Source organism: Tamandua tetradactyla, chromosome 18 (assembly GCF_023851605.1).
Source record: "Tamandua tetradactyla isolate mTamTet1 chromosome 18, mTamTet1.pri, whole genome shotgun sequence".
NCBI classification, from domain to species: Eukaryota; Metazoa; Chordata; class Mammalia; order Pilosa; family Myrmecophagidae; genus Tamandua; species Tamandua tetradactyla.
In genome coordinates, this window is record NC_135344.1 from 32,969,136 (window position 1) to 32,993,025 (window position 23,890).

Below are 23,890 nucleotides of genomic sequence, written 5' to 3' on the forward strand. Positions count from 1 at the left end.
GCCTGCCCATGCCCCCCAAAATAAAATAAAATAATAAAAATAAGGAGAAACACTACCACCAAGAATCCCATACCTCCCCCCCTTATAACTCCCTCTTATTGACATTTAGTTTTGGTTTAGTGCCTTTGTTATAATTAATGGAAGCATATTACAACACCTTGCCATCCCTGGCTTTTTAAACAACTTGGGCCATACAAATAGTATAAGAAGGGGGCGCTTTATAGAGTTTTTCTTCTTGAATTGTTGATTAAATATATTTTCCTCATGTGATGTTTAAAAGACTTAAAACTCTCCAAGGAGCAGAGAAAGTCTCTTGATGTGCAAAATACCTGTGGCGCCAGGACCTTCTGCTTGTAAATCTTTAGGCACCACTCTTGAAGGGAGCGAGTGCTTATTGGTCCTCAATCCCGCAGTCCTTTTTGAACTAATAAAAGGGTCTAGCCTGGTGGTTCCCAGAGTGTTCCCAGGCTCAGCAGCATCAGCATCACTGGGTGCCTGCTAGAAATGCAAATCCTCACACGCTAGCCCAGAACTACCCATCAGGAGTTCTGGTGTGAGGCCCAGCAATCTGGTTTTAACAGGTCCGCCTCCGATTGATTCTCCTGCCCTCTCTGAACCAGTGTTCTGTCCATTGATGAGGCACTGCCTTCATAGCTCCTGTCTTAAATCAGCTCAAAAATCTCCTCCTGCTACTTTGCTCTCTTTTGAGGAAGGCACCCCCACCCCTTGGCTCTTTCAAGCCTCATCTCCACTGCCCAGCAAAGGACCTTGCCCAGAGAGGCTTCAAGAAATACTCATCCAGAACTGTCACAGCTCTGTATAACCGTTTCACACTACTTCCAGCTCTGCATCCGACGGGATGCTTTGAGGGCTACAGAAAGATTGGAGGTCTACTATACTCTTCAAAAATGTAGACTCACTTGAGTAGGGAAGACAGATCTGAGAGAGAGGATGCAGCTACATGTCTTTCTACTCACCTGTCTTTTCCAGCTTGGTTCTTATCAAATTGGATTTGAAACACCTGCTGTGTCCATCAGTGAGGTGAGGCTACATTGAGCTGACCCCTTTCACAAGTGGTTTTTGTTTGACTCTGGATTCCCTTGACCAGAATTTGAGAAATTTTCCCTGATCCTTCTTGGACGGGTAAAGCAGTCCCAGCCTTGGGGAGGAGACCTGTTCTTCTGATGTTGCACTTAGGCTTAAGTATCCCACCTGGCGGGGGGGAATCTGGTGGAAGAGTCTTCTGAGGCTGGCCATATCTGGCAGAGCATTGTCCCAGGAGGCCTGAAGTAGTACAGCCGGAGAGGAAAATGTGACTCCCTCAAGAGGCCACAGCCTGAACCAATGCAAGAAGGCAAAGGAGAAAGGGCCTTGGAGGTGGTGGGAACAGGTGGCATAGCACCCGAGGCTGATGAGGGGAGCAGCTTGCCATTTCTGGGTGCCTGGCATATGCTAGGAGCTGGTTGGTCAGGAAGTAGACCCTGCCTGCTAAGGCCAGCAGCGAAACTTTGGCTTTTCCTTCTCTGCCTTCTGTCAGCAGGTTCTGGATTAGGCTCAGGAGACGGTGCCCACAGGCTCAGGGTGGGTGCGTGAAGAGTAGTCAGCTGAAATGGAGTGGCTGGGAGCCCAGATGGGCATTTCAGGACTTCTCGTCTTAACTGAGAACCAGATAAGTTGGCTTATCTGGTGTGGAGCATGGGTCAAAAAAGGCCCAACTGAAGTGGTCATTTGGTGATTTAAAATTTTTCCTTAATATACCTTTTTTATAGAGAATTTACTTTTAAATTCATTAAAGTAACTCTGCTCATCTAAGAAAACTTTTTAAACACAGGAAAATTGAAAGAATTTTTCAAAATCCATATTCCTGCCACTTGGAGGCAGCCTCTGATATTATTTGGATATTTCTACATATGTTTCTATGTATATTTTATATAGCAGAGGTTATTTATATATATATATATGTATAAATATACATATATATACATAATTTTATTTTATAAATGTTATTGAATGGTTAATATTTTCTGACATGATCATAACAGTTTTATTAACCATTTCCTAATTGCTAAATATTTTAGTTGGTCTCGTGTTTTTTTATTATAAATAATGTTGTGATGAAACCAGGTTTTTTTTTTTTTTGAAACCTAGACTGTTCATAATTATTCCATTAAAATAAATTCTTCAGAATTTAAGTAAATTGTATTCATTACTGTTTGTCACAGCTAGGTTATGAGGTAGAGCAGGTTCCACAAATCTAATTTATCTTATAGAACGTGAAATCGATTTTACTGCTTTAAAATAGTACAAAGAACAAAATTGTGGAATATTGTTAATCATATACAGAATTAAATTGAGCTGTCATCCAAATTGTGCAATCTCTAATCATAACATTCTTCCTGTGTGAGATATGGTCTGCTTTGCAGTGATCATCTTTTTTTTTTTTTTTTCAAAAAAACCCCAAAACAACAGAGTATGCCTGAGCTCTCTGTGAAGTGCAGCCTGAGCTCTTTGTGAAGTGCAGCTCTCCAGTCCAGTGCTTTTGAAATTCTGGGGCTACAGTGATACCTAGGCCCAGGGACAGGAAGTCTGGAGTGTAAGACAAGCAATACCTCCAGCCTGGGCCTGCTGCTACTTTCATTCTGTGCACTGTCCCTAAATGATTTCATCCTCCATCCTGTACATACACATACGCTCCCAAAACTCCAGTCGTTGTCCATTTGCTGATCTCTCCCAGCTCGCCCCCTTATCCCGAATCCTAGACACATTTTTCTGACTGCTCACTGGACTTCTGGGCCTCACTGTGCCATATGTGCGCCCAGCCAAGCAGATCTTCAAAACCCCTTCTTAGGTTTGCCCATCTCTGTAGACATAGATGACATCCCCCATGGCCCAAGTATCCTGATGTTTCCTTTTCTCTCACCTTCCGCATCCAGTCACCAAGTCCTGTCAATTCTATCTCCGAAATCTCCGAGGTACCTCCACATCTCTCATTACCATCACAGCCCAGGCCAGGTTGCCTCTCCCCTGCGATATAAAAATGGCCTCCAGTCTGATGCCTGGATTCCCCATGGCAACTGTAGAGATTTCTTTGATGCTCTGTAGTGACCACCTCCCTTCCCCAGGTATTCACAGCCTATGCGATCTGACTGGCACCACCATCTCTTGACTCCCTTCCCCAGCTAACATTCTGCATGACTGCATTTCTTGAGCAAGTCGTGGTTGTTCTCCTTTTGCTTGGGCTTTTGCTCCTGGAGAGTCTCCCCTGGCCAACTGCTCTAAATCCTGTAGCTGTCAGGTTAGACATCACTATCACCTCCTCCAGGAAGCCTTCCCTTACCCCAAGACCCAGTCAACGGTCCTCTTCCATGTTACCCCAAGTACTTTAGATTCCCTCAAGTCATAGCATGTTCCATATGGTGGCATGATTATTTGGTTCTAAGCAGGTATTGTGCCCACAGTACCTAGCACAGTACCTAACAAAAATTAGACAGATATTGGTGGGAAGGAGGGATGATAAATGAATGGAACTCCATGCTTCTCCAACGGAATAGCATAACATCTAGGTATATAAAAAATATTTGTCTTTTTTGGCACTGTTTGACCAGGACAAATGATGTGGAAATAGTAGTAAACCATGGTGGACAGGAAAGGAAAGGGATGGATGGGCTATATGGAGTATAGTTAGGGAAGAAAGGAGATGGCGAGGGAGTGGAATGAGAAGAAATGTCAGATATGTCTTGGGTGGAAGTCTTTGTGAAAAACATCCTGGGTTCTTGCTCACCCTATCTGCCCCTCTTAGTCTTGGGGCAGAATCTCTGCTGAGTGGGGACCTGGGATTGTTGTCATCACAGATATCCAGCATACAACACCTACTGAGTGCAGTTATGGGTAGTTGGATCTAGCCCCCTTCCCCCCCAATCTGGTCTCACTCCCTTCACCTCGTACCTGAAAAATCTGAGGAAGATTCCAGGGAGTGTACAGATGTACAGAATACACTTGAGCTGGGACAAGGACTCCTGCCTCCAAGCCCAGTGCTCCTTTACTGTGTAATGCTGGCTCTCCTGAGAGCTGACTTTCTGTGGCAGAAGGAAAAGCCCCCAAGCTTTGAGTGGATCCTTAATTCCTGATCCTAGGACTCCTGATTGATGAAGTCATCAATCAGCATTAAGTATTGATCATCCTACTCCTTGACCCTCCTCATTGCTACAGAACCATGGTCTTCATGTGTGGTTCTAAATCTCCTAGAAATCACCATTTATGTGCAGAAGTGGAGAAAGAACCTGGGTTCTTTTTTTTTTTTTTTTTAATATTTTTATTGAGAAATCTTCACACACATACATTCCATACGTGGTATGCAATCACTGGCTCTCAATAGCATCACATAGTTGTGTGTTCATCACCATGCTCATTTTTTAGAACATTTGCATCACTCCAGAAAAAGAAATCAAAAGAAAAGAGAAAAAACTCGTACATACCATACCCCTTACCCCTCCGCCACGCGTTTCATCGTTAAAGTGTGAAGGTTGTTCTTAGATTCCAGGAGGAAGGTGGAGGAGCAGGCCCGTGGGGGGCAGAGTGCCCCAGACTAGGAAATAGCTAAATGTGTCACTCGGGCTATCTTACAGAGACAGGAGCTGGAGTCGGAGAACAAGAAGCTCAAGAATGACCTGAACGAGCTAAGGAAAGCCATAGCTGACCAAGCCACGCAGAACGACTCCACCCACAGCTCCTCGGACAGCTACAGCCTCCTCCTGAACCAGCTCAAGCTGGCCAACGAGGAGCTCGAGGTTCGCAAGGAGGAGGTGCTCATCCTCCGCACGCAGATCGTGAGCTCGGACCAGCGCAGACTTGCGGGCAGGAGCACGGTAACGAGATGGCAGCCAGCGGTGGGGCTTGTTAGGGGGTCACGCCGGCTCATAGGTTTGGTGTTTTGCTTGCAGATCTTTATCCATGAAGGTCTTAAACCTGAAACTGCAGAATCTCTTGTTCTGGGGTCCCCTCTGAAGACAGAGCAAGGGACATACTGCTCTCTCAGCATGGCAATGGGATGTTTAGCTGGAAATTTCCAGTCTTCTGAAGTTACTGAATACAAGCATGTTTCAAAAGAATGAGACCCAGGGCAGAGCACTAGTGGCTCAGTGGCAGAATTCTTACCTGATGTGCAAGAGACCTGAGTTTGATTCCTGGAGCCTGTCCATTCCAAAAGAAAAAAAAAAAATGAGACCCGAAATTAGATAGGTAACCCCAGGTAGAATGAGGCCATTTTGCCCTTGTTTTTCATCTCATGCCTTGCCTTTTGCTATTTATTTTTGAGGTGCATATAGTCTTTCTTCTCTCTCAGCCTTCCCAGGGTGGCAAGTCCAGCTCAGTGTTTGTTCCTAATATTCTCACCCTCTGGGACAGACTGTAGAACAAGTGATAGGAGCAGAGGCACCTGCCTCACGCAGTGGGCTCTAGGGGGCTGGGTGGTGTGGGGCGGATAGGAGAAGTAGGCAGTAATGAGTGAATTATTCGCGGTTGAACCTGACTTTAATCATGTTCTCTGGACCTGAGGTCTTTCTCTTTCCAGGGATAGTGTCCTTGTCCTTTCCATCTCTGTCACCACTACCGCTGCTTCTCATTCATCATTCACTGACTTTCACAGCCAGACTTATCAATTCTGTCTGTCTCTCTTCCTTTGTGACCTTTAAAAGTCACATCCTGGTTGGCTTTCACTGTAGTTATCTTCTTGTGTTCATTTTTAACAGACGTCTATATGTAAATAAAGTCATTTGATGGCAATTGTTCTTATAACTATAGTTACTTATTTTTTTAATTTGGGGCCATCTAGGAGCCAAACATTAATGCCAGAACGAGTTGGCCTAACAGTGAAAAGCACGTAGACCAGGAAGATGCCATCGAAGCCTATCATGGGGTCTGCCAGACAAACAGGTAAGTCCCACCTCCCAGAAAACTGTACCTGGTAGAAGCGATGGGGAGAGGGGCCCTCATAGACTTAACTTGTTAAGGCCTGCCCCTCAGGCACTTTTTATATATAAAATAAACAGTACCATTCTGATTTATTATATATATATAATATTTATTATATATATGTATTTATTGTCAGAGTCACAAGAGAAGGAGTGGATTCGATGAGTTCCAGGCCCTTAGGAAGTTCCTCCTTTTAGCTTTGACAAGACTCGAGTAACATACCTGAAGCATTTAGAACCCAGGTCCTCAGACAAGTATTAGGAAAAGGGACAGCTTCCTGGGACATGCGACAGGAGGCAAAGGGAAGGACTGGCTGATAGTGGCTTTTCTTGTGGAGAAGGATGCTGAGCACTGATTAAACCCTGGAGGAGGCTTGCTCCATTGTTTGTGCAGTGCCATCTCTCCTCATCCCCACAGATGGGCTTCACAGTGCTAGGTGCCATCTACCATCAGGGATCATTTAAGAAACGGAACCCAAACTAGTCATGACACAAGGCTGAAGGGGAGAATATTGCCACCACCTGACTGGATCAAATGAGATTGCCTTAGATTTTAGTTAGCCGACTACCTCTAGGGTTCACCAAGACTCAAGGGAAAGGAGAATGATGGTCTGAGGAAGGCAGCAGGACCAAGGAGGGGTGGAGGACAGAAGAGAAGGAAATGAAAGTGATTCTCCCAGCACTCAAACTACAGTCAAGATTTATTTAGTTGTTTAAACAACCTTTGGTGAAGATGAGAAAAAAGAAAGAGCATAGGTGACATTAAAAAGAAAGGAAGAAAAACTGCCGTGTGCTTGGTTCTGTGCATATCTGTCCCATCTTCAGAACCGTCACGGTTGTCAGCTCCCTCTATTCATCCTGACTTTTGCCAGGGACCAAGTCCCAGGTAAAGGTTTTCCCATGGGCTGCTTAATACCCTGGATTTATCTTCCTTCACAGCAGTGATAACGATGGTGATAAAATAAAAATAGCTTTTATCGTGTCTTAAAATAATTCAGTTCCCAGAAAGCCCGGTGCACGACAGGAAACTAATAGCCTGTGAAACCAACTTAAGTCCGGGTCTCCAGCATGGCAGGTGAGACTTCTGCCACTGAGCCAGCGTTGTACCACCCAAAAATGTTGTATTTTTGACATGACTTTTCTTAAACCTATAACCTCTCTAATTAAAAAAATAATAACAGGCCAGCTGCCTCAGGAGGGGAAGCCTGAAAAACTAGTTCCCGTGCCTAGCCTGTGGCATCCAGGAACCGTAGACCTGACCATGGAGGGTTTGTCTCTCTTCCAGTTTGGCTCCTGTCTCAGTTTGAAGGAAACTTGAAGACAGCAGCCGGACAAGCCTGAGAGGTGGATGCAGGCAACTGTATCTCAGCCTGTAGCTCAGCCATCCAGGGCTTTGACAAGGGGGCTTTTTACGATTAGAACTTTTTTTCTTTTCCTACTGTTGTCCTATAATAGAGATTTTTACAGTTCAAATATAAACTGTATGCATGTGTGATTTGGGGGAGGAGGGGGCCGATGGGGATCCTTTAAAATTTTGTTTATCCTCTCTCTAGAAAAATCAACATTCATACACTGAATTTTGCCTAGATTTCTGGGAGATTTCCAAACCCAGTACTGTGTGTCTGGTTTCTTTCACGTAGCCTAACTGTATTTTTATGTTATTATTTTTTTAGTTAGAGAGGTTGTAGGTTTGCAGAAAAGTCATGTCAAAAGTGCAACATTCTTAGGTGGTACGACAATGGCTCAGTGGTAGAACTCCCACCTGCCATGCTGGAGACCTGGGTTCGATTCCCAGTACCTGCCGATGTTTAAAAAAAAAAATACAACATTCTCACGTATCCCCCTGTTATTGGCACTTTGCATTAATGTGGTACCTTTGTTACAATTGCTGAAAGGATATTAAAATAACACTGTTACCTATAGTCCATAGATTACGTTAGATGTATTTTCCCCATATAACTACCTTATTATTAACACTGTAATAGTATCATACATTTGTTATAATTCATGAAAGAACATTCTTTTGTTTGTACTGTTAACCATAGTCCATTGTCCACAACCAGGTTCACTGTGGTATACAGTCCTGTGTTTTATCTTCTAACTTTCCTTCTAGTAACATACATGCCCCAAAACTTCCCCTTTCAACCACATTCACCAACATAATTCACTGCTGTTCGTTTGACTCACAATAATGTAGTAGTATCACCACTGTCCATTTCCAAACAGTTACAGTCACCCAAATAGAAATTCGGTACAAATTAAGCATCAGCTCCCTATTCTGTATCCCCTGGTAACCCATATTCTAGATTCTAACTTCATGAGTTTGCTTGTTATAGTTAGTTCGTATCAGTGAGGTCATGCTATATTTGTCCTTTTGTGTCTGACTTACTTCACTCAACATAATGTCCTCCAGGTTCAACCTTGTTATCACATGTGTTGGGACTTCCTTTCTTCCTACAGCTGAATAATATTATACCATATGTATATACCACATTTTGTTTATCCATTTATCACTTGGGTTGCTTCCATCTTTTGGCTGTTGTAAATAATGCTGTGATGAACATTGGTGTTTGTTTGCGTCCCTGCTTTCGGTTCTTCTGGGTGTATGCACCTAGGAGCAGGATTTCCAGATCATAGGGCAGTTCTATACTTAGCTTCCTGAGGAACCACCAAACTGTCTTCCACAGCAGCTGCACCCGTTTACATTCCCACAAGAGTGAATAGGTGTTCCTATTTCTCCACTCCTCTCCAACACTTGCAGTTTTCTATGTGTTTAATAGTGGACATCTTAGTAAATGTGAAATGGTATCTCATTGTGGTTTTGATTTTTCATTTCCCTAATAGCTAGTAATGTTGAGCATCTTTTTGTGTGATTTTTAACCATTTGGATTTCCTCTTTGGAGAAATGTATACTCAAGTCTGTTGCCCATTTTTAAATTGGGTTGTTTGTGTTTTTATTGTTGAGTTGTAGGATTTCTTAATATATTCTGGATATTAAATCCTTATCAGATATGTGATTTCCAAATATTTTCTCCCATTGAGTAGGTTGCCTTTTCACTTTTTTGGTCAAAATCTGTTGAAGCATAGAAGGTTTTAATTTTGAGGAGGGCCCATTTATCTGTTTCTTCTTTCATTGCTTGTGCTTTGGGTGTAATGTCTAAGAAACCATACCTACTACGATATTTTGAAGATGCTTCTCTGTTTTTCTCTAGGAGTTTTATGGTCCTGGTTCTTATATTTAGATCTTTGATCCATTTTGAATTAATTTTTGTGTAAGATGTGAGATAAGGGTCCTCTTTCATTCTTTTGTAAATGGATATCCAGTTCTCCCAGCACCAGTTGTTGAAGAGAGAGCTCTTTCCTTTTCAGTGGACTTGGTAGCCTATTGAATAGCAATTGGCTATAGATGTGAGGGTCTGCTTCTGAATTTGCAGTTTGATTCCATTGGTCAATATATCCATCTTTTGCTGTTTTGACACCTGTAGCCTTGTAATATGCTTTAAAGTCAGGATGTGTGAGTGCTCCAATTTTGTTCTTTTTCAAAATATTTTTGGCTGTTTGGGACCCCTTACCCTTCCAAATAAACTTGATAATTGGCTTTCCATCTCTGCAAAGTAGGCTGTTAGAGTTTTGATTGGGATTGCATTTAACCTGTAAATCAATTTAGGTAGAATTTATATCTGGATGGTATAAATCTGTGTTCCATGAACACAGGATGTCTTTCCCACGAAAGTCTTCTTTGATTTCTTTTAGCAATGTTTTGTAGTTGTCTATGTACAGGTCCTTTGCATCCTTGGTTAAATTTATTCCTACATATTTGATTGTTTAGTTGCTATTGTGAATGGAATTTTTTTTCTTAATTTCTTCCTGAAATTGCTCATTACTGGTGTTTAGAAACATTGCTGATTTTTGCATGTTCATATGACTTTGATGAACTTGTTCACTCTAGTAGCTTTTTGTAGGTTTTTCAGAACTTTCTATATGTAGGATCAGGTCATCTGCAAATAGTGAAAGTTTTACTTCTTTCTTTACAATTTGGTTGCCTTTTATTTCTTTTTCATGCCTAGCTACTCTAGCTAGTACTTCTAATACAGTGCTGAATAACAGTGGTGACAGTGGGCATCCTTGTCTTCTTCCAGATCTTAGAAGGAAAGCTTACAGTCTTTCACCATAGAATATGATGTTAGTTGTGGGGTTTTTTATATATGCCTTTTATCATGTTGAGGAAGTGTCTGTCAAGAAAGGATATTGGATTTTGTCAAATGCCATTTTCTTTTTTGGGATGATGATGTGGGTTTTCCCCTTCAATTGGTTAAGATGATATGTTATGTAAATTTATTTTCTTGTGTTGAACTGCCCTTGCATACCTGGGATAAAACCCACTTGATTATGCTGTATAAATCTTTTAATGTCTGCTGGATTCGATTTGCAGGTATTTTGTTGAGGATTTTTGCATCTATATTCATAAAGAGATTGGTCTGTACTTTTCTTTTCTTGTAGTATCTTCATCTGGCTTTAGTATTAGGGTGATGTTGGCTCCATGCAATGAGGTAGTGTTCCCTTCTCTTCAAGCTTCTGGAAGAATTTGAGTAGGATTGATATTAATTCTTTTTGGAATAATTGACAGAATCATTCAGCCATGCAGACTTCTTTGTTGGGAGGTTTTTGATGACTGATTCAATCTCTTTACTTGTAATTGATTTGTTGAAGTCTTCTATTTCTTCTGGAAGCAGTGTAGGTGGTTTGTGTATTTCCAGATATGTCCATTTCATCTAGGTTATCTTATTTGTTAGCATACAGTTGTTCATAGTGTCCTGTTATACTTCCTTTTATTTCTGTGAGGTCAGTCAGTATTAATACCCTTTAATTTCTGATTTTTTTTATTTGCATCTTCTCTTTTTTTATCTTTGTCTGTCTAACTAAGGTTTTGTCAATTTTATTGGTCCTCTCAAAGAACCGAGTTTTGTTTTGTCAACTCTATTATTTTTTGTTCTCAATTTAATTTTTTTGCTCTAATCTTTATTTCTTTCCTTCCGCTTGCTTTGGGATTAGTTTGTTGTTCTTTTTTCTAGTTCCTCCACATGTGCCATCAGATCTTTCTTCTTTTTTTAAGATGGTGTTTAGGGCTATAAATTTCCCTCGGCACTGTTTTCACTGCATCCCACAAGTTTTGATATGTTGTGTTTAAGAGCATATTTAACCTCCAAATATTTGTGAATTTTCCAGTTCTTCACTTGTTAATTTCCGGTTTCATTCCATTGTGGTTAGAGAAGGTGCTTGATATAATTTCAGTCTTTTAAAATTTATTGAGCCTTGTTTTATAACCCAACATGTGACCTATCCTAGAGAATGATCCATGAGCACTTGAATGTATATCCTATTGTTTTGGGGTAAAGTATTCTGTATATCTCTGTTAGGTCTGGTTTATCATATTGTTCAAGTTATCTGTTTCCTCTGTCTAGTTGTTCTAGCTACTGATGAGAGTGGTGTATTGAAGTCTCCAACTGTTACCATGGAGATGTCTATTTCTCCCTTCAGTTTTTTTGTTTTTTGGTTTTTTTGTTCTGTTTTGTTTTTTAACTAGGCAGGCTCCGGGAATTGAACTTGGGTCTCTGACATGGCAGACGAGGATTCTGCCATTGAGCCACTGTTGCAGCACCCTCCCTTCAGTTTTTTTTTTTTTAATTAATCAAAAAAAAGAAAAGAAATTAACACAACATTTAGAAATCATTCCATTCTACATATGCACTCAGTAATTCTTAGTATCATCACATAGATGTATGATCATCATTTCTTAGTACATTTGCATCGATTTAGGAAAAGAACTAGCAAAACAGCAGAAAAAGATATAGAATGTTAATATAGAGAAGAGAATTAAAATAATAATTTAAAAATATATATATATATATAAAAAGGTAAAAGAAAAAAACAAAAACAAAAGATACAAACAAACAAACAAAAAACTATAGTTCAGGTGCAGCTTCATTCAGTGTTTTAACATAGTTACATTACAATTAGGTATTATTGTGCTGTCCATTTTTGAGTTTTTGTATCTAGTCCTGTTGCATAGTCTATATCTCTTCAGCTCCAATTACCCATTATCTTACCCTGTTTCTAACTCCTGCTGGTCTCTGTTACCAATGATATATTCTAAGTTGATTCTCGAATGTCAGTTCACATCAGTGGGACCATACAGTATTTTTCCTTTAGTTTTTGGCTAGACTCACTCAGCATAATGTTCTCTAGGTCCATCCATGTTATTACATGCTTCATAAGTTTATTCTATCTTAAAGCTGCATAATATTCCATCGTAGGTATACGCCACAGTTTGTTTAGCCACTCGTCTGTTGATGGGCATTTTGGCTGTTTCCATCTCTTTGCAGTTGTAGATAATGCTGCTATAAACACTGGTGTGCAAATGTCCGTCTGTGTCTTTGCCCTTAAGTCCTTTGAGTAGATACCTAGCAGTGGTACTGCTGGGTCGTAATCCATTCTGCCAGTCTGTCTTTTGATTGGGGAATTCAGTCCATTAACTTTTAGTGTTATTACTGTTTGGATAATATTTTCCTCTACCATTTTGGCTTTTGTATTATATATATCATATCTGATTTTCCTTCTTTCTACACTCTTCTCCATACCTCTCTCTTCTGTCTTTTCGTATCTGACTCTAGTGCTCCCTTTAGTATTTCTTGAGCGCTGGTCTCTTGGTCACAAATTCTCTCAGTGACTTTTTGTCTATAAATGTTTTAATTTCTCCTTCATTTTTGAAGGACAATTTTGCTGGATATAGAAGTCTTGGTTGGCAGTTTTTCTCTTTTAGTAATTTAAATATATCATCCCACTGTCTTCTAGCTTCCATGGTTTCTGCTGAGAAATCTACACATAGTCTTATTGGGTTTCCCTTGTATGTGACAGATTGTTTTTCTCTTGCTGCTTTCAAGATCCTCTCTTTCTCTTTGACCTCTGACATTCTAACTAGTAAGTGTCTTGAGAACGCCTATTTGGGTCTATTCTCTTTGGGGTGCGCTGCACTTCTTGGATCTTTAAATTTAGGTCTTTCATAAGAGTTGGGAAATTTTCAGTGATAATTTCTTCCATTAGTTTTTCTCCTCCTTTTCCCTTCTCTTCTCCTTCTGGGACACCCACAACACGTATATTTGTGCGCTTCATATTGTCATTCAGTTCCCTGATCCCCTGCTCAAGTTTTTCCATTCTTTTCCCTATAGTTTCTGTTTCTTTTTGGAATTCAGATGTTCCATCCTCCAGTTCACTAATTGTAGCTTCTGTCTCTTTAAAACTACCATTGTAGGTATCCATTGTTTTTTCCATCTTTTCTACTTTGTCCTTCACTCCCATAAGTTCTGTGATTTGTTTTTTCAGATTTTCTATTTCTTCTTTTTGTTCAGCCCATGTCTTCTTCATGTCCTCCCTCAATTTATTGATTTGGTTTTTGAAGAGTTTTTCCATTTCTGTTCGTATATTCAGCATTAGTTGTCTCAGCTCCTGTATCTCATTTGAACTATTAGTTTGTTCCTTTGACTGGGCCATATCTTCAATTTTCCGAGCGTGATCCGTTATTTTCTGCTGGTGTCTGGGCATTTGATCAGATTTCCCTGGGTGTGGGACCCGGCTGGTTGAAAGGTCTTTCTGTGAAATCTCTGGGCTCTGTTTTTCTTTTCCTGCCCAGTAGGTGGTGCTCGTGGTGCTTGTCTGTCTGCCGGTCCCACCAGTAAAAGATGCTGTGGCTCGTTTAACTTGCCAATCCGAATCTCGCAGTCAGCCTGGGAAACCGTGCGTGGAGGGGGGGGTCGCTGGCCACCGCGGCTTGGGGGAGTGCCAGTCCAAATTGCCCAGCTGGCCCGAGACGCCAAGCGTGGCGGGAGGGCCCCGCTATCCAACGTTCCCAGTCAGACCGGGAAGCCACGTGCGTGGAGGGGACCCCAGTCGCCAGCCGCCCCAGCCTGGGAAAGTGCGCGCCCTTTGGGTATCTGACTGCAGCGGATTCTCCCTGCCCATTCAGCCGTTCCAGAATGGGGTACGCTGTCTTTTTGGTCTCTGTCGTGGCTCCGGGAGCTGTTTCGTATTGTTTCTGTTTCTTTAGTTGCTGTTCTGGAGGAGGAACTAAGACCCGCGCATCTTACTAAGCCACCATCTTCTCCGGAAGTCCTCCCTTCAGTTTTGAAAGTGTTTGCTTCATGTACTTTGGGGCATCCTGGTTAGATGCATAAATATTTATGATTATTCTTCTTCTTGATGGATTATCCTTTTTTTTAATATACAATGTCCTTCTTTGTTTCTTATAACAATTTTGCTTTCAAAGTCTATTTTGCCCAATATTAGTATAGCTACCCCAGCTGGGTTTTTTGTTTGTTCATTTGTTTTGGTTACTGTTTGCATAGAATATCTTTGTCCACCTTTCACTTTCAATCTATTTGTGACTTTGGGTGTAAACTGAGTCTCTTTTAGACAGCGTATAGATGGCTTACGTTTTTTAATCCATTCTGCCAATTTGTGTTTTTTAATGGGGAAGTCTACTCTATTAACACTCAATATTGTTACTGTAAAGGCATTACTTCAGCCATTTTATCCTTGGTTTTTATATATATCATATCTTATTTTCATCTCCTTTTTTATCCTTTTACTTACCCTGACTGATAACACTCATTTCTACAGTCTACTCCAAGCTTCTCTCTCCTTTCTTTTAGTTTCAAGCCTGTAGAACTCCTTTTAGTATTTTTTGTAGGGCAGATCTTTTGTTGATGAACTCTCTCTGTTTCTGTTTATCTGTGAATATTTTAAATGTCTCTCTATTTCTGAAGGACAGTTTTGCCAGATAAAGAATTCTTGGCTGGCCATTTTCTCTTTCGGTACCTTGAATATGTCATATCATTGCCTTCTTGCCTGTATGGTGTCTTAATCTTTATCTTATTACTGTTCCTTTATATATGACAAAGTTCTTTTCTCTTGCTGCTTTCAGGATTCTCTGTCTTTGGCATTTGGCATTTTGATTAGTGTGTGTCTCAGAGTAGGTCTATTCTGATTTATTCTATTTGAAGTATGTTGCACTTCTTAGACATATATTTATGTCTTTCATAAGAGTTGGGAAATTTTTGGTCATTATTTCCTCAGATATTCTTTCCTCCCATGGTCCATTCTCTTCTCCTTCTGGGACACCCAAGACATGTATGTTTATGTGCTTCATGCTGTCATTCAATTCTCTGAGGTCCTGCACAATTTTTTCCATTCTTTATCTGTCCTTTCTGTTTGTGAGATCTTGCTTATCCTCTCTTCTAATTTGCTGATTCTTTCTTCTTCCTATTCAAATCTTCTGTCATATGCCTCTAGTGTATTTTTAATCTCTCCTATTGCACTTTTCATTCCCATAAGTTATTTTTCTATTCATAATTTCATATTCTTCTTTATGCTCACCCAGTGTCATCTTAAATCCTTCATCTCCTTAACCATATTTCCTTCATCTTCTCGAATTGATGTAGGAGATTTGAACATCTTTGATTATCCACAAACAATTCACCTTTGCATGGCCAGGCCTGTTGCTTCAAATGTTTCTTACATTTGGGGTGCCGCCTCCCATTTCTCAGAGATAATAGTAAATATCCTGGGAAGATGGGTATAAAGTAAGTGTGAACTAAAAAAAATAAGAGTATCCATGGAGCCCTAAGTGAGCTTTTTAGATGCTCTCCAAGCCTTGTCTGTTCCAGGCCACAGGGCAGTGGGGCAAAGCCTTAGGCCATTACTGAGAAAGGGTCCTTGGGTCCTATTTTTCAGGATCTGTAGAGAGGGAAAATAAATATTAAGGTTATATAATTAAAAATCCAAAAACTCGTGCAGAAACTTGGCTGAGCACTTTCACATCATAGGTGAGGACAGAGACCCAGGGAGTGTAAATGACCAGCCACCGCCACACAGCCCAAAGAGGCAGGGATGGATGCCCGGCTCACCAGCCGGTTCCTGAGTGGTGTGCCTTACTGCCTCCTGCAGCTGGAGCACTGTACCTGCTGTTTGTTCATCCCTGTGTTTCGGTTCTCTTTGTGAATGAGGCTCAGCACGTGGCATATTCATAGGAAGTTCTCCATAAATATTTGTTGCTTTACTGACATCGAGCACTTAAAATTAAAAAAAATCCTGAGCTGAGCTGTTTGGGTTTTCCTTCTCACACCACCAGGTGGTGCTCCCGCCCTGGCCTTGGCCTGTTGCGGAATAAGTAAAGAAGCCTGGGGGGAAGCTCCTCTGGGGATATACTTCTCTTTCCTCTGGGAACAAAGAGCTGGACGTGGGGGAGGTTAACTGGTTTTTAGTTCACTCATGCCTGATTTCCTGAGCACTGTGGGGTGACTGGGCTGTGCGGTTCTCTACTTCTGTCCGTAAAGCCTGGCATGTTGCAGGGTTATTTTTCTGCCTCTCTCTCAGGCTGGTAGTCCAGGGATTACAGCTGCTAAATTCCTTGTTGTGCATCTCAGCTGAACACATCTCCCCTCCTGGAGGGCAAGAGGGCTTGGAAATGGCAGTAGTTATGGGGACTGCAGGAACAGGGGCTTCCTCTAAAAGGGCAACCCAGCAGCTCTCGCCAGAACCTGGAGGGCCAGCCAACCTGAAACAGGGGGATCATGTTCTAGGGCAGGCATCGATGTCAGACAAGTGGGTGTCTCGGTCTTTCTCTACATGTGCAAAAACAGATGGTTGGCATAAGGGGTTCCTACACTCCCTTTCAGCTCTACTCTCTGCCCCTGGGCCCGACCCAAGAACTGCAGCTGTGCGGGGAATGCCTCCCAGTGAACCACTCCTTTGAGTTAAAGCATCAGCTACTAAGAGGTCCCAGTTAAACACAAGCATAACACCTGAGAAGGAAGCAGCACCAGCTCCCCTAACACAGCCCACGTCAGTTTAAGATTTGCAGGAGCAAGTGGAATACGCAGGACTGCTAAGTGCTAACTACAGGAGGTGATGGCAAGGAGTCTACCACCAGAGGCAGCACATTGGGAGACCTGGCCTGGAGAAAGGCTCTGGGCACCAGTGGGCAGTGTGAGGGTGCTAGGCTTTTGAGGGGCAGAGAGGAGCTGAAGTCCTGAAAATGATGTGGGTCCCTAGAAGAAACTTGTTGGCGAGAGCCCCCTTACCAACCAGCTGGAGAAGGAAAGCAAGCTGTGACAGTAAGGGATGGACAGAAGGAGTAGAAGCTATAAAGTGGCCCCAAACAGTAGACTCACCACTGTTGTCTCCTTCCTCCCACCCCCTCTGTTTGTTAAGCTCTCCAGGGAAGGGCTTGCTGGTGATGCAATCAGCTTTGCCCAAGAAGCAGCCCATGGAAACAAACACAGTGGCTGAGGACCTCCATGAGGCAGAGCTGGGAGGAGATGTAAGGGGTCAGCACATTGCCTGACCATGGTCAGAAACACTCTGGGGATGGATTGTTATTCACCAGGGCATGAGGAAGGGGTTATTGGTCCCTGTATCAGGCAGTTGGGTTATAGTTTCTGCTCTGTGCTCCCTACGGGGAAGCTGAAATCCAGCAAAGAGAGGTTCTCCAGTAACAGGCAGATTAGGAGGAGGGAGGGAGGGACAGATCAGCCCCTGGTCAGGGCTTTGCTGCCTCCACCACCCAATCCCTTGGGTGTTTGAGGATCCCCTTTGTACCCGGCTGTGCCACATGGGGCGGTGTGTGGTGGAAGAGCAAATGACATATGCCTGATCACCAGGAGCTGCTGTGGTCAGCATCAGGTAGACATGGCAGAACTTGTGTTCTACTTGCTTTCCCAAGTAGGGTGAACAGAAGTAAGGTACCCCAGGCCCAAGATCAAGCGGTGAGACAGTTCTCATCCTGCTCATCACACAGTTTTATTAGCTATTTCTTTATGCAAGACTCTGCAAGAGGGGTTGGTTAATATTTTGTGCTCTTAAGAAGTGACAGGAAGAAAATGTGCTTGAAAAGGAGATAGTCTCCTTCCTTATCTCCCCTGAGCAAACCTTCCCTCAGGTACCTCACCTGCTCCATGGGTTGCAGTGACCTGGGCAGCCTCTTCCCACCTCCCTGCACAGTTCACACTTACCATCTGCAGCTTCCACCACACATGGAGTCTTTCCTCCTTGCCCTTTTTGGATCTCTCCTGATATTTCCTTCTCTTTTCCAAATTATTCTGATAAATGGGGAGCACAGGGTGTGAGAGCCTGTAACTGCTTTTATGCAACCCAGGCTGCCTCATTGCTGCTGTGTGCCAGAGTTATCAGAATAAATGCAACCCTTGGCTCTCTCCTTGGAAGCATATTTTCCCACCTGTGATTATTAGTCAGTCCACCATGAGACTACATTGACTCACTTCAAAGACAGTAATAAACCAGAGGATTTGGAAGGGAGATGACATTTGAAGGTGCCCAAAAGTGCTGATGATAGAGGAGAAAGGGAGAGAAGGGATGGGATCCAAGAGCCTTTCATTTTTTCATTTCCAAACCTTGACTAGAGTCACTTTCCTGGAGTTTCTTTCCTCCACACACTGTGTACCCTGTTTCTGTCCTTTATTTCTAGCAAGACTGAGGATTGGGAATATTTGAATGAAGATGGAGAACTCGGCTTGGCCTACCAAGGCCTAAAACAAGTGGCCAGGTCATTTCCTCCTTCCTGTTTCTGCTTTGTCTGTTTTGCCTGCTCATGTCTATGCTTGATTGTTTTTCAGCCAGAGTGGGTACAAGGGCACAATTTCACTTAGGATACTGGCAACACCTCTTGCCACTCATGTACCCTTGCTGTCACTTTGTATCCAGGCTCTGTAGATGAGGTTGCTTATTTGGGTCAAGTGATAGTGTTTGATGCCTCATTCGAATCTTAGCAATCACCTAGTCCAATCACCTATTTTATGGCTGAAGAGGAACTGAAAAGAGAAGTTAATGTGGCAGTGGTTACATGGCTATTTAGGTCAAGGCTGAAAAGGGAATTTAGTCTGGAGACTCCAGTTTCCACGGGGCCTCCAGATGGTCTGTTGGCTCTTCTGGCTCTGCAGGAGGAGCCAAGAATATCAACTTAATTCATGCTTTTGGCTCTGAATATGAGGACTCTTCGAACTTCCTTTAGCACGTAAGACTAATCTCAATCTCAGTGACTCCCTAGAGCTGATAACAGCTAGTGAGCCCTGTGCTAAGTGCCATATACACATCACAGCTGATCTTATGAGGACACTGAAGATTGAATGTCTAAGGAACTTTCTGGTTGAGCATAAGAGCCATAATTTGAACCCAGTACATTTAATACCAGAGCTTGAACCCATAACCCATTGGCCCTTAACCATGGGTGGGTATGGACAGTTTAGTAAAGGAGATTAGACATGCAAGAAACAGCATAACATAACCATGTTATACATTTGCTGCCAGAACGTGGTTTCTAGGGTCTATGGCATAGCTTCATTTCTTGGAGCCTCCCAACAAAAAAAAAGTGGGCAATTGTTATTAGGCTTCTTTTCTATCAGAGGAAACGGAAGGTCAGAAAGGTGAATTGTGTGCCACACCCAAGCTCCCTCAGCTCAGGGATGGCAGAGCTGGAACAGAATCCTGGCTACCTCACACTCATCCTTCACTTCTCATGCACTCCTCTTCCTCCACCATCTCCAAAGTTCTACCTATTATAATTATGCAGTGGAAGTCCTATTTACAGCAAAAACATCTTTCCTTGGCAAAAGAAAGTCAAGGTCAGATGTTGCATGATGCAGTGTGCTCTTGGTGGTTAGGGTTATAGGCCCTGCGGCCTCCGTGAATTCATATGCTGGCCCCACCGTCTGTGAGCTAGGTAACATCTGTGTCTTGGTTTCCTCACTAGTTAAAATGTGCATCATAATATGACTTGCCTCCTAGGGTCATTATAAGGACTAAGGCTAATACAGAAAAGTTGTTTGCATGTGCCTGGCATGTAGTAAGCACCAAATAAATATTAGCTGCTATCTCTATTATAGTGATCATTATTCAACATAATCAGATGAAGTCCACCCAAAAGTTTATTTTATTGGAGGAGGTACCCACATATGAAATCAGGTGATTCCTCATGTTCTCTAGAAGACAGAGAAAGCATGGACCTGTGTGTCAAAGAGACCTGACTTCTAGAACCTGCTCTGCCACTCGTTATGGCCTTGAACCTCTCTAGGCCTTGGCTTTCTCCCCAGCAGGACAAAGTGGCCAGCCTGATGCTCAGGCTGGGGATAGTGCACAAATGCCAGGCTAAGTCACTGTGTGCTTCCAACTACAATCTAATTAGAGAGCTAGAGAAACAGCAACAGTGAATATAAACACAAATTAGGAAGTGGATCATTGGGATGGTATACCTAGAGCCCCAGTGTTTCTGATTTTTCGGTAACTTACTGATGATTCCTTTTAGTATATTATAACTAGTATTGGATATTATCTAATATTGTATGGCATCTAAAATGCTGATTTAATTACCAGATTATCCTCCACCATCCTCACCTTTTTGTTGCTTTCCTCTGGTAATACCACCTGTAATAAATGGGAGAATCAGTCATTCCTTTGATCATTTATTCATTCATTCCTTGTAATTTTGTTGAGCAGCCTCTAGGAGCCAGATATTGAACCCTTGCTGTTATGAGGCTGACTGAGCCATATGAGACATGGGTGCTTCCATCTAAGAGCCCCCAGTGTAGACTTTCCCTGTTCCTCCCTCTCTGGTGGCCAGTTTTACCTCCCAAACCAATGGAATCACTAAAACATGGAGTCTGTCCACATCCCTGCCTCCAGGGCAGCCAGGGGCTCTAATACGTGTCTCCTGGTCACTTCCAAATTCCTGACTTTGTGCCCAGCTCTGGTCCTAGTCTTTATCTGCATCCCAGGAAGGGACTAGGGTGAATTTTCCCCATGAGGACCTTGCCCGGAAGCTTTTGACTGTGTCTTTCATCTAGTGCTCTCTGCCTTTCTTTCACATGACATATACACTGTATGAGAAGGTCTGTTCAAGTAATTCCAAGACGATAGCATTATAGCCATATCAAGTATTGAACTTCCTGAAGATGAAAGTGCCTAGAAATCATTTATTTCTTGCCTTCTGTTGTAATGAAACAGGCACTTTCCCAGAATTGCCTGGCTCACTGGTGCTCTCTGTTCTTGGACTTGTAGACCCAGCCCTCGGAGACTTCTCCCCAACCTCCTCCCAGTCTTCTCCAGGTCTCTCTGCTTCTTGTATGACACCAACTGGACTTAAACCTTCTTTTGATTACTTGCAAGTAGCTTTAGTTTCTGTTTTGGCTTAGGGAGGAAATGTGTCTATGAAGCCAGAGATACAATGACGGTAGTACTGATGAAGATAAATAAAAAGGAAGCAGCCTTTCTAAAATTTATTATGAAAATATGCAAATAATATAATTAGTGCATTTATCAGTGTTTTGTTTTAAAAAGGAGATTCTTGTGGGCTTTGGTGACGATACTAAACGTTTTTATTTAAAAGATGCTATAAGAAATTTATTTCTGTCAATGATATTTTTTTTTTTTTTTTTTTTTTTTTTTTTAAAGGAAAGACAGAGAGAAGGAAGGAAGGATAGAAGGAAGGAAGGAAGGAAGAAAGGGAAACATTTTTAAACATTTTCTTGTTTTATTGTATTCTGTTTCTCCGTTTTTGTTACATGGGCTGGGGCCGGGAATCGAACCGAGGTCCTCCGGCATAGCAGGCAAGCACTTTGCCCGCTGAGCCACCGCGGCCCGCCCTGTCAATGATATTTTGACATGGAGACAGACTGTGCTCAAAGAATGAGGAACAGGGAATGAAGTTGATCAGGAAGGAGGCCTAAGACCAGATGTGTTTGCTTGGCCTTAGGTCCCTATTTTCTGAGAGGAGAACAGATTCATTCATCACCCATTGGGACATGCAGTTGCTGCTGTCGCTGCTGTTGCTGCTTGCTTGACTGTGTGTCTGTTGTGTTTCCATCCACGGCCCCTCCTTCAGGGGGCAGTGACCAGACCGACAGGTCACCTGCCCTCCTTTCGCATGCAGGTTGCTGGAGGCGCAGCTGCAGGCCCAGAGCCGTGAGCACGAGGAGGAGGTGGAGAACCTCAAGGCCCAGGTGGAGGCTCTGAAGGAGGAGATGGACAAACAGCAGCAGACCTTCTGCCAAACACTGCTGCTTTCTCCAGAGGCCCAGGTGGAATTTGGCATCCAGCAGGAGATATCCCGGCTAACAAATGAGAATCTGGTGAGTAACCATGCCTAGCAGATCCCAACTCTAGCAAGTCATGTTCTGGGAGAAAATGGGACAAGGAGCAGTCTTTAGCCAAGTGGACAAGGATTGTGTCCTTAACTCTGTAACAGGACAGAGATTCTAGAAATATACCAGTCAGCAAAGGCTTGTGGAGTTATTTCAGTTATTTGTTGCTGTGTTAACACCCCTTCCCCCCCCAAATAAAAACGAAAACAACCTAGTGGCTTAAAACAGCAACACCACTTGTGTCAATCACGAATTCCGGCCGGGCTCAATAGGGATAGCTTGCCTCTGCTGCCCTCGTTGTTGGCTAGGGCACCTTGACAGGGCCAGCTGTCAGCAGGGTCCTTGGTTCTCCTCACGTGCTGTATCTCTCTCTGTCCACATGTTCTCATCTTTCTTGATCCAGCTGCTTTACAAGGATGCTGGCATCCACGAGGATGAAAGCAGAAGCCTCAAGGCCTGTATGGCCTAGCCCCCAAACTAGCACAGCATCACTTCTTCCAAATTCTGTTAGTCAAAACAATCCCATGGCCAGGCCAGGTTTGGAGGGGAAGACCCCACCCCTTGATGGGAGGAGCAGCAGCCTGTCCAAGGATGGGAGGGATAGTGGGGGGCCACCCTTGCCGACTGTCCACCAAAGGAGCCTGGACAGCTGCCAGAGAAATGCAGCAGTCTCTGTCCCAAAGAGCTTACAGGTTTTTTGTTTTGTTTTTGTTTTTTTCTCCATAAAAATTCTCTCTTATTGGGTGAGGAGGAAGGTTGGGAAACCTTAATAATTTATCACCTGGGGAACCTGCAGAAGGCATCTCTCTATGAACCCTTGAGGACTGAGGGGAAGCCAAGAGACAGATGGACCCCCTCAAATAGAAAAAGAAGATAGTGTTTTCTAAAAACATGATTCTATTTGGGATTAACAATAGGAACTACAGAAAGAGGGAGAATTGAAGAGAAGGCTTGAGCTGGGGCAGAAGACCTGAAGGGCATGTAAACAGCAAGATCTGCACAGAGGAGGGAGAGGGAAAAAGAAGGGGAAAGAGAGGCGTGTGGACAAAGGGCACTGGATAGGAGTCAGGGAGGGTAGAGGGTGACTCAGCCCTACCTGGCAAGCTTTTATTTATTTATTTATTTTTATTTTGTGTTGAGTGACCTTAGATGGAAAAGGCTTTCCAAGTATGACATGCAATTGAGAAAACATAAAATGATAGATTGATAAATTTGTCTACATATTTTTAAAATTTTTTATTTTTTACATATTTTTTATTTAAGAAAACAAACACATGTTTAGAACCACCAACACCTGGGAAGCTTTTGAAACTCCCAGTTCCCAACTTGTGTCCAACCAGTTAAATCAGAATTTTGGAGTAGGGCCAGGCATCAGTAATTTTTTTTTAAAGACTCCCAGCTGATTTCAGTGTGCAAAATTTGGGACCCACTGTTTTATGCAGCTCCCCTAACATGCTAAGGAATGCATAAGAAATACAGAGATTGGAGAGGAACACAGGCTGAAAGAGCTGGCAAACACCATACAGGAGTTCAGTGGTACAGAGCCACTGTTCAGAGTCATGGATCAGAGAGGCTCCCTGCTGCATGGTAGCTGAGAAGTCAAAGCCTTGGAAACAGAAGTCAGCAGGACCCAAGTGCTGGCTTCCAGATTAAGCTCTCCTTGTGTAGCATCTGGTGTTTTTTATTAGCTGCAAATGGGTGTTGCAGCATTTATTG

The 23,890-nt window shown here is 42.7% G+C and overlaps 1 protein-coding gene across 3 annotated transcripts in view; it reads left to right on the forward strand.

Moving 5' to 3' along the window:
* Positions 1–23,890, forward strand: part of MYO5B (myosin VB) — a 461,360-nt gene that overhangs the window by 402,910 nt on the left and 34,560 nt on the right. For 2 of the 3 annotated variants that reach the window (XM_077135491.1, XM_077135490.1), the window contains exons 28-30: positions 4,626–4,865; positions 5,831–5,931; positions 21,964–22,162. In XM_077135491.1, coding sequence (XP_076991606.1) covers positions 4,626–4,865; positions 5,831–5,931; positions 21,964–22,162 — 540 coding nt within the window. Of the gene's footprint in view, positions 1–4,625; positions 4,866–5,830; positions 5,932–18,507; positions 18,586–21,963; positions 22,163–23,890 lie in introns of all 3 variants that reach the window. The other variant, XM_077135492.1, reaches the window with a different exon arrangement.